Raw genomic sequence first — 13,320 nt, 5'->3', positions numbered from 1 at the left:
GAACTTCTCCGGTGAACTGTCAGCTCGGGTCCTGTCGTTCTTTCAGGAGGTCTCCCCTCTAGCCTGGGCTACACTTGACAGGACTGAATCTGATTCATCTCAGTGAAGCTTGGGAGGACTTGAAGCCAGGCAGGCTTCTTTTCATTTTCTTTTTTTCTCTCTTCTCCCCCTCTTCCTTTCTTCCTTCTCTCCTTCCTTCCTTCCCTCTACTGCTGTCTCTTTCTCCCTTCTTCCCTCTCCCTCTCTCTTTTTCCCTTTTAACATGAAAGACATCTAGTCCTGCTCCCCACTGCCTTTTTTTTCTTTTTGCCCACCACCCTTTTGGTGAGAGTTCCCAGAAGAACCAAAGTCTGGAAACCCTCTCATGGCCTGACTAGAGTTACATCCTCCTTTGTCTGTGTGTGTGTGTGTGTGTGTGTGTGAGTGTGCGCGTGTGTGTGTGTGTGTCCTGCAGGTCTGGAAGACCCAGGACCTGACCTGGGGAGGAAGAGATACCAGCTCTGGGTCTTGGCCATCAAGACTGTGCAGCCTCTTCCCAGGCTCTGATCTGTGGCTTTTCTAGAGCATCTGGGCTGCTTACCACTTGAAGATGTTCTAGTACATGGGAAGCCCTGGGTTGGAGGAGCTCAGGCCCTGTCTCCCTGATGGCTCCCCCCACACACTGCCACAGCTGCCCCTCTGGCTGCGTTCCATTCCCATGCCCCACACCAGCCGGGGCCCTTACACTCTGCCTGTCACCAGCATTCTGGATCCCTGAGCTGTGAGTTTCCCACAGAACCAGGGTTATGGGTGCATGACCTGAAACCTCTGCCCGAGGACAGGTCGTCCCCAGGCCTGCCCAGCCTCTCCCTCCTGAATCACCTTATCTCCCTCCTAACTGCTGACAGGTGCCCTTGGATTATGGTCTAGGAGAGGGAACCATTCCACTCATAAATCAACTGTCCCACCCTTCCTTATCCTCCTCCAGCTTTGCCTCTCCCTCTCTACTGGTCCTGCCTACCCACGCCCCTTTTCCCAGCTCAGAGCTGAGCATGTGGCTTGGCAGTTAACAGCATGGAGTCTGGAGCCAGACTGCCCAGGTTTCTGGAATCTGAACTTCCCCATGATCACCAAGGTCATGAAGCTTCGTGACCCTGGGCAAGTTGTTTAACCTCTCTGTGCTTAATTTTCCCATGGGGAAATGGGGGTGATAATACCTATTTCATAGAGTTGTTGTGAATAATAAACGAGTTAATAGTGTAAGGCGCCCAGAATAGCACATGGCAAGCACAAGCGTGACTGTAGCTGTTGGCACATCTCTTATCTCTGGTCAGGCTATAGTGCCACCACCTCTGCCCCCACTAAGAACACCTGAATTCAATAGCCACTCCCCAGTCCTAAACTTGGCACCTCTCATTTTTTTCTTCTTTTGGGGGGATGAGGTGGGGCAGCTGGCCAGTACAGGGAGGCATCTCTCATTCTTGAAAGACTTTCCTCCCTCAGGCTCTGTGACCTGGCACTGTCAGGAGAGTCTGACCCTGAGCTGCCAAGGGGGCAGGCCTGACAGCATCCTCTGGGGGATGGAGACCTAGAGAACTTGGAAAAACCTCAGCATGAGCACAACCCCAGGTTGTGAGAGTACTGGGGGGAAGAAAATGAGTGGTAATGAGCGGGACATGGAGCAGTGTAGGAGGAGGACAGGTGCAAGGACAGGGAATCAGTGACTGCCAGAAGAGTCAGGCATTGGTGAATAGTGGAGTCGGTCTTGGGCTTAGATTGTGGCTCTGCTGCTTGGGAGCTGTAGGTGACTTTGGGCAAGTTGTTTAATAATGTGAGCCTCAGTTTCCTCATCTGTAAAATGAGGATGATAACCACATCCACATCATAAGGTTACTATGAGCGATCAATAAGACAAATGCCTACCCAGTGCCCGGTACATGGCAGAAGCATAAGATCCCTCGATGGGGAGCATATGTTATGCAGAGGGAGGAGGCAGAGGGGGCTGTCAGGCCATTTTTTTTTTTTTTTTCGTGACCGGTAAGGGGATCGCAACCCTTGGTGTGGTGTCGCCTACACCGCGCTCAGCCAGTGAGCGCACCGGCCATTCCTATGTAGGATCCGAACCCGCGGCAGGAGTGCTGCTGCGCTCCCAGCGCCGCACTCTGCCGAGTGCGCCACGGGCTCGGCCCCTGTCAGGCCATTTTGATGACAGCATCCATCTCCTGCTGTCCTGACTCCCAGAGGAGGGCTCAAGAACCTTGTTAACTTCCAAAGGGGAGATGACAGGACAGTAGGCATCAAAAAAGGACAGGGACTTTCCCTGTCCCCTTACCAGCCAGCTGCCAAAAAAAAAAAAAAAAGGGAGACAGGGGAGTTGGCTTAGAGCCCCAGCCTGGGTCTGAGGCCACCCAGCCAGTCAAGGAAGGCATAGGAAGAGAGCAGAAAAGCCCAGATTTGATTTCTTTTTATTCCTGAGTGCTGCCCCTTGGCCACAATCCTCTGTGTAGAGTTTAGAAAGGTACCACCAGCATGGGTCAGGTAGCCCAAGCTCAACTTTAAAGTCTAGGAGTAGGGAACCTAAACTAGTCCCAGGCTCAGTGCCTATGTGCTTGGCAGGAGCTCCTCAGTTTGGGGGAGGAGGCTCTAGAGAACCAGCCTGGGGGGCAAATCAGCTTTCTCTCCCAAGGAGCCTGTCCTGCCCCTCCCCATTTCCCAGACCCACACCCTGGCTATATTGTCAGACTCTGTTCTGGGTTCATTTTATTATTATTATTATTACTGTAACAGTTAATCAGATTCCATTCTGAGCCCATCAGTTTCAAAATTGTTTCCCTTGGGAAGCCAGGCAGGGCCTCGCAGCCAGGGCAGCTTGGAAACTTTGCAAATTGGGGGAAAGGGCGGGTAGAACTTTGACTCCTCCTCACACCCTGCAAAGCCTTTTTGGGTCTGGCCCCAGGACCGTTCCAGCTACCTCTCCTCCTTTGCCTGCAGCTACTCGGAACTTTGGGTTCTTTCAAGAACCCTCCTCAGCCCTCAGGTCTCAGCTTAGAAATCTCAGCCTAACTTGATGCCCCAAACTGGGTGAGCTCCCACCTCTGGGTTCCCATAGGCCACCTATACCCACACATACCCTTCCCCCTACCCTACTGTAGCTCCAATTATAGTACAACTTAGTTGTCAGCTTAGTTGCACAGGACCTGACATGTAGTGATTGCTCAGGAAAATGTTTGTTGAAAGAATGGAAGACTGAGTCCATGGCTAAACTCCAGTCCCTGTACCCAGGATCAATCAGCTCCCTTCTAGCTGAGACTGCTTGGGGGAGGAGAAGCCTTGATAAACTGCCATTGTGGATCTTTGGCTAAACCTGGCCTGAGGGCCTTTGGAGCATGGATGGAGAGTCTCAAGACTGAGAAAGAACCAATGTGTCATTGCACCATGAGGTAGAGGTAGGAATTTTGGATAACTTTTCAACCATACCCCACAAAGACCTGTGCTTCATGCAAGGGGACAGCAGATCCTGTGACTTCTGTGTACAAGTGCTTCAGCATATAATTGGAGCTGAACTTAAACAAGCTGTCTTAGTGAGCTGGGCCACTGGAGAAAGGATTTTCTAGGTGTGGGAACACAGGATTCTGAGCTGGCCAGAGAGGCCCTCTCAACCTAACGTAGCAGGCCTTCTGCCAATCCTCTCAGCCCAAAAGAGTGTGTTGGATCTTGCTAAACTTTGTTATAAAATTAAGAGGCTGTTATGGCCTGAATTGTGTTCAACTTATAAAAAAATTTATAAGTTGAAGTCCTAACCCCCAGTTGTTTGGCTTTAGTTTTGGCAGCTGCCCAGTACTCTTGACCTTGGTGTTATCTGCACCACACTCTAACCAAGTGAGCTAACTGGCCAGCCTGTGACTGTATTTGAATAGGGCAATTAGAGAGGTAACTAAGTTAAAATGAGGCCATTAGGGCGGACCCTAATCCAATATGACTGAGATTAGGACAAGAGAGGTGATACCACGCATGTACACAGAGACTAAAAGACCATGTGAAGTCAGAAGGAGAAGACCACTATCTACAAGCCAGGAAGACCGACCTCAGAAGAAATCAACCCTGCTGACATTTTTTTTTTTCGGCATCTGGCTGGTGCAGAGATTTGAACCCTTGACTTTGGTTTTATAACACTATAATCTAACCAACTGATCTAACCGGCCAGCCCCTTGCTGACTTCTTGATCTTGGGCCTCCAGCCTCCAGAACTATGAGAAAATAAATTTCTCTTGCTTAAGCCACCCAGTCTGTGGTATTTTGTCATGGCAGCTCTAGCAAAGCAAGACACATTCTGCTTTATTTTCCAGATATAAAATTGCAATATTGAGGGGTTGGGTGGGTGGTTAGCTCACTTGGTTACAGTGTGGTGCTGGTAACACTAAGGTCAAGGGTTTGGATCCCCGTGCTGACCAGCTGCCAAAAAAAAAAAAAAAAATGGCAGTATTGAATGTGCCTTTTGAAGCTCTACGTGCCTCTGACCTATTTACCCTGGCGATTTGTCCTTTCTAGCCCTGCCACTGCCATCTCCCCCCTGGAAAGTTGCTGCCCTGGAGGAATAAAGGCCAAACTCCTGAGCGTGGCACTTCAGGCCTTCCTGCCCACCCCCATCCCCTACTCCCCCTCTCTCATCTGTGCTACTAGGATTTCTTCGCATCTCAGGCTGTTTTGGGTCTCTCTTCACTGGCTGTGAAGGGCAAGGTTGGAGAAGTAGGCCCTGGTGGGTCTGAAGAGGGATTGGGTGGGATCCCTCTGACAGCATATGCAGGGGGGATGACATGGAGATGAGACCAAAGGCTGGGAGACCAGCGAGGTGCTGTGGCAATAATCCCAATGAGAGAGACTGACCCAGACCAGGATGTGAGGGGAAGATGTACCCAAGTGGCTACATATCAGAGATATTTGGGAGATAGGACTTGACAGGAATTAGGTACTCAATAAATATTTGTTGTCTTTTCTTTCTAAAGTAAGCTCTTCATTTACTCTTCTGTTTACTTCCTTCACAGCACTTTTCACAGCCTGCAATTACATCGTTTGGTTCTTGCCTAGTGTCTGTTTCCATCAAGCAGAATGTAAACGAAGTGTGAGCTACAACTCTGACGAGTGTTCTTCAAGACAGTGCCTAGCACTTAGCAGGTGCTCTCAATAATTTTTTTTTGGTGGCTGGCCATCCCAGGATCCAAACCCTTGACCTTGGTATTATAACATCAATAAATTTTTGAGGACTGAATGGCTTAGTAATTGATTGAATAATACAGAGGGAGGGCAGAGAGGTGAGACAGACAACGAGGCCAGGAGGAGGCCTGTGATCCCGGGACAAACACTCCAGAGGAATTATGACCCCACCTCTGTCTCTGGCCCTGGGAAGGGTGGACATTGAGCAGGGGTCTAGGGAACTAAATGGCCCCAGGACTAGCTGTCCAATTGCCCATCATTAGCAATTGAGAAAACCCAATTCCCACTCTTCACTTTCTGGCCTTCTGTCTGCTGACCCAGGGCAGTGGGTATTTTCAGGGGAGGGGAAAATGGATTTCGCAGGAGCCCGAGTTTCCGCCCCTCAAGAGTGAGGAAGTGGGTAGCGGAAGATGCTGCCTGGCGCATGAGAAAAGCCTTGAATACCAGTCTGACCCCAAAGCCCAGCCTGGCAGCCCCAGGGAGGGCCAAGCAAGCCAGGCTGGGGAGTGTGCCATTCCACCCAGGCCCTAAAGGGGGCAGCACTGGGATGGGCCTGGGGGCTCCTGCCGAGGACGTGGGACACGCACAGTATCCCGCGCATTTAAAAGGGAGTGTCGGTGACGCGCCCAGGCAAAAGAGAGCGCCGCCCCTTCCTCTCCCCTCTGTCGGAACGCTAATCCATTTAGTTGCTGGGGAGACGCCCCCCCCCATGCCCGGCCCCCACTAGGACTTCAGCATACGCCCCGAAAGATGGGGAAAGAAAGGGGCCCCCCCTAGATGGACCAGCAGCCACCAAGACATGGTGGGTGGAGGTACAGGGATCAGGCGGCCCTTGCGTTCTGGTCCCACCTGCATGGTGACTAGCTGTACGGCTGTATCTTTAAGGCGTGACCAGGAGGCGGGGCCTCGAAGTGCGTTTGGTGGGAGGAGGAGCTTCTGGGTGACGTAAGGCCAGGGAGGGGCGTGGCTTATTCGTGACTCACAGCCAGGAAGGGGGCGGGGCCCTCTGTGACGAGTAGACGGGGAGGGGGCAGGAGTTCATTGATAAAAACGCCGGGCTCCCTCGGGCGGGAACGCGGCGTAGCAAATCCGGGCAGCTCCACGCGCGGCCGGGGCCTGGCGGAACCCAGAACAAGTCGGGTCCGCGCTGCGACGCGCCGCCCGCATGGAACCCGCCGCCGGCTTCCTGTCCCCGCGCCCCTTCCAGCGTGCGGCCGTCCCGCCCGCGCCACCCGCGGGGCCCGGGCCGCCTCCGAGTGCCCTGCCGGGACCTGAGCTGGAGATGCTGGCCGGGCCGCCGGCGCCGGACCCTGTGCGCCTCATCACGGACCCGCGCAGCAGTCGCACTTACTTCAAAGGCCGCTTGTTGGGCAAGGTGGGCCGGGGGTCGTCCGGGGGATGATGCCACCGGGGGCGGAGGGGGGCCCGGCCGGCCTCCTTTCCGGCGCCGGGCCGGGCGGGGCGCTTGACCTCGACGCGGGGACGTTTGAGGGCCAGACCCGGCCTCCCTCGGAACGCCCGGCCTGATGCCCCTTCCTCTCAGGGGGGCTTCGCCCGCTGCTACGAGGCCACTGACACAGAGACCGGCAGCGCCTACGCGGTCAAAGTCATCCCGCAGAGCCGCGTCTCCAAGCCGCATCAGCGCGAGAAGGTGGGTCCAGACCCAGCGGACGAGGGGCAGGGTGGGGACGGTGGTGTGGGAAGCCTGGAAGGATGACAACCCCGCGCCCCCGTCGCAGATTCTAAACGAAATTGAGCTTCACCGAGACTTGCAGCACCGCCACATCGTGCGTTTTTCGCACTACTTCGAGGATGCTGACAACATATACATTTTCCTGGAGCTCTGCAGCCGAAAGGTGAGGGATGGTGATTGGGGCAGGGATGGGGATGGGGGAGAGAAGGGGGGTGTCTTAAGACCCAAAGCTGTGGCCCTGTCCCTTGTTCAGCGGGCGCAGATAGGGAAGGTCAGGGAGGGTGGAGCAGGGGCTGAGGCAGTGGCTCTCTGCAGTCCCTGGCCCACATCTGGAAGGCCCGGCACACCCTGTTGGAGCCTGAGGTGCGCTACTACATGCGGCAGATCCTCTCCGGCCTCAAGTACTTGCACCAGCGGGGCATCTTGCACCGGGACCTCAAGCTGGGTGAGACTCCTGGGTCAGCAAGATGAGGGGTTGGGGAGGGAGAGCGGGAGGAAAGAATGTGACATACCTCTCTGTCCCCATCCAGGAAATTTTTTCATCACTGAGAACATGGAACTGAAGGTGGGGGATTTGGGGCTGGCAGCCCGGTTGGAGCCTCCAGAGCAGAGGAAGAAGTGAGTGTTTGAGGAAAGGGGTGGTGGCCATAGTCTGTGTGTGACACAGACGATGTGCGTGACAGACAGTGAGTATGTGGGAGGTGAGTGCCTGATGTGTGCATGTGATAAGTGGGGAAGGGGTGATGGACTGTTCATGTATGTGTGAAGGTGAAGGTGACAGCTGGGTTACTGGGACTGGTGGAGAAGGTGAGGGTTCCATGGGTGTGTGACGCAGATGGGGTAGGTGACCTGAATCCCTGAGACAATTGGGGGTGGAAGGATTCTTGGGGGTGTATAACTGACACCATGTATGGATGGGGAAGGTGACATAGGCAAGGGTGTGTGTGTGTGTGTGTGTCTGTGTGTGTGTGTAAGAGACAGAGTGTGGGAGTGGTGGGACCCGTGTACGTGTAAGAAGACCCTGCTGTGGCCAGTGTGACTGGGTGTGTGTGACACAGATGAATGTTTATGGGGTATGTGACAGCTGGTGTTGGGGTGTGTATGGCACAAACCATGGGAGGTGAGAGACAGCTTGATGGGTGTCTGACAGACGGGAGTGGGGGAAGGGATCAGCGATACACCCTCTGTGTTGACCCTGGAGGAGGGGGCTGGGCTTGGGGGTCAGGGCCTCCCTCTGTCCTGCAGAGCAGCTGAGCAGCTGGGCCAGGCGGGTGGGCGGAGACTCAGCTGCCATCCCTGGCCTCTATTGTCCCAGAACAAGCATGAGCTCTCTGGCCTTTGGTGACAGGCAGCTGCTTTGTCTGGAGTCACAGCAGGGGCAGGGAAGGGGGTGCTGCTGGGCTGGGTCTGAGCCTTCCCTTCTTTCTCCCTATCCTCTTTAAGGACCATCTGTGGCACCCCCAACTATGTCGCTCCAGAAGTGCTACTGAGACAGGGCCATGGCCCCGAGGCAGATGTGTGGTCACTGGGCTGTGTCATGTGAGTCCAAGTCAGTGGCAGACAGATTGTGGGTATGTGGGTGGGGCATACCCTCCACTTTACTCCTGACCCCCTTATCCCTGCCCCACAGGTACACACTGCTCTGTGGGAGCCCCCCTTTTGAGACGGCTGACCTGAAGGAGACGTACCGCTGCATCAAGCAGGTTCACTACACGCTGCCCGCCAGCCTCTCACTGCCTGCCCGCCAGCTCCTGGCTGCCATCCTTCGGGCCTCACCCCGAGACCGCCCCTCGATTGACCAGATCCTGCGCCATGACTTCTTTACTAAGGTCTGTGGCTCCCCCCGACATCCAAGTCCAGTCTGCATATTCCCAGGGGATTGAATGGGGGCAGGAGACAAGATCCCAGGGGCCTCTCTTCTCTGTTCACATGGCTGCACTCCCCAGGGCTACACCCCTGACCGGCTCCCTGTCAGCAGCTGTGTGACAGTCCCAGACCTGACACCCCCCAACCCGGCTAAGAGTCTGTTCGCCAAAGTGACCAAGAGCCTCTTTGGCAGGAAGAAGAACAAGAGTGAGTCTGGGTGTCAGTGGGTTGAGGGTGCAGAGGGGATGTGAGAGCACGGGTGCCTGTGCACTCCTGGGGGGCGTGAGTGCTACACAGGCACCTGGGACGGCCTGGCTCTGTCAGCCCTGTGGGAATCAAGTGGGCTGGACAGGATACTGAGGGCTACATCACCCCTCACCTCCAGGTAAGAACCATCCCGAGGAGCGGGATGAGGTCTCCTGCTTGGTGAGCGGCCTCATGCGCACGTCCATTGGCCATCGGGATGCCAGGCCTGAGGTGAGGTGCTCACGTGGGCACTGTTCCCCTGACTCACCCCCACCCTAGCAGCTGAGGGAAGCCCGGATAAAAGAGGCTGGTGAAGCATCCAACCTCGTGGTGGCCTAATTGGCTGTCTCATTAGCCAGGCGGGGCTGACCTGGGGTGCCCTGGGAGCCAGGGCAGGGCCGGGCCATGGACTCTCAAGGATTTGGGTTTTGGGGCCTATCTCACTCTCCCCTCCTTCTTAATCCTCCAGGCTCCAGCAGCTTCTGGTCCAGCCCTTGTCAGCCTGGTAGAGACAGCACCTGAAGACAGCTCCCCCCGTGGGACACTGGCGAGCAGTGGAGATGGTGAGGAGCCAGGGAGGATGACAGGTGCTAGAGGTTGCTGGGGCTGAGATTAAGGGCCAGAGGGCAGAAGTGGGCAGAGGGACATGTCTAGGTCCTGGGGAGCTAATGCCTTAATTCCAGTGCCCGGTCCTCTTCAGGGTTTGAAGAAGGTCTGACTGTGGCCACAGTGGTGGAGTCAGCCCTCTGTGCTCTGAGAAACTGCGTGGCCTTCATGCCCCCAGGTGAGGTTGGGGTCCGGTACATGCGAATGGTGGTGGGAGTTCTTTGGCTGGGAGGCCAGGAACAGGTCCTCACCGCCTCCTCTCCTGTGACAGCGGAACAGAACCCGGCCCCCCTGGCACAGCCAGAGCCTCTGGTGTGGGTCAGCAAGTGGGTTGACTACTCCAACAAGTTTGGATTTGGGTATCAACTGTCCAGCCGCCGTGTAGCTGTGCTGTTCAACGATGGCACGCACATGGCCCTGTCGGCTAATAGGAAGTAAGTGCTATTATGGGGTGCCTTGGATCCAGGCTCTTGTACCCAGCAGGGCTGCACCTTGGTTTGTTCTCCTGGGCTCGGGGACCTGGGGTTACTCAGGGGAGGGACATTGGTGCAGGGCTCCCTCTGACCTCTGCCTCCCCACTTCCAGGACTGTGCACTACAACCCCACCAGCACAAAGCACTTCTCCTTCTCTGTGGGTTCTGTGCCCCGGGCCCTGCAGCCTCAGCTGGGCGTCCTGCGGTATTTCACCTCCTACATGGAGCAGCACCTCATGAAGGTGTGTGGGCTGGGGTGGGGCACACTGAGGACAAGCACATCCTGATCCTTTCTGATTCCTTTTTTTTGTTGGGGGGGGCTCAAAGCTAGAGGCTGAACCTGTAAGGGGACATCAATAGGGAGGGGGTTTGGCTCATATCAGTGACCTATCCTGCCCCTATTCCCAGGGTGGAGATCTACCCAGTGTAGAAGAGGTGGAGGTGCCTGCCCCACCCTTGCTGCTGCAGTGGGTCAAGACTGATCAGGCCCTACTCATGCTGTTTAGTGATGGCACTGTCCAGGTAAGTAAGAGCCCATCCTGGAGTGCTGGGGGGAAGGTCTGGGAGGCCCAGGGTGCTGGGGAGGAAATTAGGCCTGAGGCCTAGGCCCTGATCAGTGTCACCCTCCTGTGCACAGGTGAACTTCTATGGGGACCACACCAAACTGATCCTCAGTGGCTGGGAGCCCCTCCTTGTGACTTTTGTGGCCCGGAATCGCCGTGCTTGTACTTACCTCGCTTCCCACCTTCGGCAGCTGGGCTGCTCCCCAGACCTGCGGCAGCGGCTCCGTTATGCTCTGTGCCTACTCCGGGACCATAGCCCAGCCTAGACCCTAACCTGCAGAGCAGGCCACAACCCAAGCCCTCCGGCCTGAGGCCTGTGCCAGTGAGGCTATGGCCCTTGCCTTTGTGGCCCTCCATGTCCCTTTGGTGCCTCACTGGGGGCTCTGTGCCTAGTCCCCCAGGGAATCAGGGACCAGCTTTACTGGAGTTGGGGGCAGCTGGAACTCGCTGTCACCTACCTTGTCTCCGAGATAAGCCTGAGCCTTAGCCCCCAGCTCGGGGGCTTTATTTATGGACCACTTTTATTTATTAACAGACTTTTATTTATTGGGATGTGAGCCCCAGGGGGGCCTCCTCCTGGGATAATAAACCGTTTTGCAGAACTTGGAGGCCTGCTCACTCGCAGTAGAGCCCGTGCACCGTGGCCACCGCGAAGAGCGAGGAATTGGTGAAGGCGGCAGAGGCAAGCCCATCGCTTTCAGTGTCCCAGAGCGTGCGGCTGACCACGCGCACGCCCTGGCTGCTGCGTGGCCCCAGCACCACGCTGCACACCAGCTTGTAGCGCGGTGGGCTCAACTCACGCAGGCGCACGTGCACCTGCTCACACAGCTCCCGCACCAGCCGCCCTGCCTCGGCGCCCGAGTAGCACGCGTCGCGCAGCCCCGCAGCCAGCGCCGCCTCCAGGACCTGCTGTGCGCGCGCTGCCTCCCAGCGCTGCCCCGGCGCCGGCTCAGTGCGGTACGAGGGCGCCACCTGACGGGCGGGTGCCAGGGGCAACCCTGAAAAGCTGACCCGCGAGCCTGTAGGGGGCAATGGGCCCAGGGAGGGTCGGCGACTCCCAGGAGCCACGCCCGGCCCTGCCAGTGAGTTGCGGCGTGAAAAGGACGTGGCTAGGCCCAGCACAGAGCCACGGCGGGAGGCCAGGGCTAGGCCTGCGGGTCGGGTCTCATCGATGCCGGGCAGGCGGCCTGCGGGCCGCACTGGTGATAGTTTGGGCCCAGGGTCTTTGGCAGTCTCCTCCTGGTGTCCGGGGAGCAGAGGCCGACCAGCCATGGACCTGCTGGCTGGAAGACACACACTCAGACAGGGTGGCCTTCTCTAGCCATCCTTCTACACAACGTAGTCTCTTGCTTGAGGGTGTTCACGGTTTTTACCCCCTAATCCCTCCTTACCTGTGTTTGTGGAACACGTGGATCAATAGTCAGGGGCCGTGAGGGTTCCTAGGTGCTTAGAGGGTTAAGGGCTGTTAGGGACAAAAGCAGGGAAAAGGATGCTGCTCACACTGTGATCGAGGGCTAGTCCCTGCCCCCATGAACTCCTTTCCTAGGTGAGCTCTAAGTACACTTCCTTTTCTCCCGCCTGACTTCACCAGCAGGAGAAGGGGGAGGTGTAGCTGGCCTCTGCCTCAGCCTGGACAGTGGAAGTGGGGCCTTCAACCCCTAACCAGGAGGCAGGGACAGGCCCAACTCCTTCAACCCCACAAATCCTTCTAGCCCTCGGGGGACTGAGTCCAATCATCTTCCACCCCCATCTGCTCTATGGTGGCTGTCACAATGATCTCCCCCACATCTGGCGGAGGCTGGGGGAAGGCAACTCGTGAAGTTTCTTCTGCCTTCTGCTTTTGGCCTCTGACCCCTCCTCCCCCAGAATCAGTTATGGGATGGCTACCCTCTTCTCCCGAAACTCCCTCAGGCACCTGAGTCACCTGCAGCCTTTGGCCTCTGAGTTCTCTCCTGGCTCCACAGCCCTTGCCTGGCTGGCCTGACCGCCAGGTGGGAGGGGAAGGGCCTATGTTGTGGAGTTGCCATGGCTGCTGGGGCAAGCATTCCTCCCTCCCAGAGTTCCTCCTGCCAGTCCGTCTCTGGCTTAACCTAAGTGTTACTGCTGTGAGCATGTGCTGGGTGTGGGGTACCCCTGAGTCATCAGGGAATAGGGGCCATTCTACCACAGGGGGGACAACTGAGGGGGCAGATGCTGTAGAGATGGTCTGTTCAGAAAAGTGTCCCCCTTCCCCAGAGCTCTTGAGCCACTGTCCATTTCTCCCCTTGTGAAATGGCCAGATGACCAGCCACTTGTGATCAAGTCACAGAGGCCTAAGATGTGGGGAGACCTTGAGGCTGCGGGGGTGGCTGCTCAGGGATCTAGGATCCGGGCCCACAGGAAGGAGGCCCACACGTCATGGCTCTATCGTCTCCCCATCTGCCTCAGCAAGGACAAACATTTCCGCTCCAGACGCAGAGCTAGGGTGTGGCTTGGACGACTTCCTTAATTCAGGGCGGTGTGCAGGGGAGGGGAGCCCACTGACTCAGCTCTTAGGAGCCTGGCCTGATGCAGCAGCAGCAGTGCCTTGGTGGTGAACCCCTGTCCAGCCTCCTGACCTTTGCTGACCTAAGTGCCCTGGGGCCTGTCCACAGCTGGCCACACCTCTTGTGTGCCCCAGTACGTAGATTGCCACCCCCCCCCCC

The 13,320-nt window shown here is 56.6% G+C and overlaps 3 protein-coding genes across 3 annotated transcripts in view; 1 reads left to right on the top strand and 2 right to left on the bottom strand.

The window, feature by feature from the left end:
• BEST4 (bestrophin 4) overlaps positions 1-6,044 on the bottom strand; it is a 17,180-nt gene extending 11,136 nt beyond the window's left edge. Inside the window, exon 1 of the mRNA XM_008593976.1 lies at positions 5,983-6,044. Coding sequence (XP_008592198.1) covers positions 5,983-6,044 — 62 coding nt within the window. The remainder of the gene's footprint in view (positions 1-5,982) is intronic.
• Positions 6,045-6,112: 68 nt separating this feature from the next.
• PLK3 (polo-like kinase 3) lies at positions 6,113-11,244 on the top strand. Its single transcript, XM_008593974.1, has 15 exons — positions 6,113-6,564; positions 6,733-6,840; positions 6,929-7,045; positions 7,198-7,327; positions 7,413-7,500; positions 8,326-8,421; positions 8,513-8,711; positions 8,829-8,955; positions 9,134-9,225; positions 9,464-9,557; positions 9,695-9,778; positions 9,872-10,034; positions 10,186-10,315; positions 10,482-10,595; positions 10,711-11,244. Exons 1-15 carry the CDS (start codon positions 6,355-6,357, stop codon positions 10,900-10,902), a joined length of 1,944 nt encoding a protein of 647 aa, XP_008592196.1. The 5' UTR covers positions 6,113-6,354; the 3' UTR covers positions 10,903-11,244.
• Positions 11,245-11,251: 7 nt separating this feature from the next.
• TCTEX1D4 (Tctex1 domain containing 4) lies at positions 11,252-11,908 on the bottom strand. The gene has a single exon (XM_008593973.1). It carries the CDS (start codon positions 11,906-11,908, stop codon positions 11,252-11,254), a length of 657 nt encoding a protein of 218 aa, XP_008592195.1.
• Positions 11,909-13,320: the final 1,412 nt, after the last annotated feature.

The sequence above is a fragment of the Galeopterus variegatus genome, unplaced genomic scaffold (assembly GCF_000696425.1).
Source record: "Galeopterus variegatus unplaced genomic scaffold, G_variegatus-3.0.2 Scaffold9932, whole genome shotgun sequence".
In the NCBI taxonomy this organism is placed as follows: Eukaryota; Metazoa; Chordata; class Mammalia; order Dermoptera; family Cynocephalidae; genus Galeopterus; species Galeopterus variegatus.
Note: the sequence above shows the minus strand (reverse complement) of the source record. Positions and strands in the feature narration are given on the sequence as shown.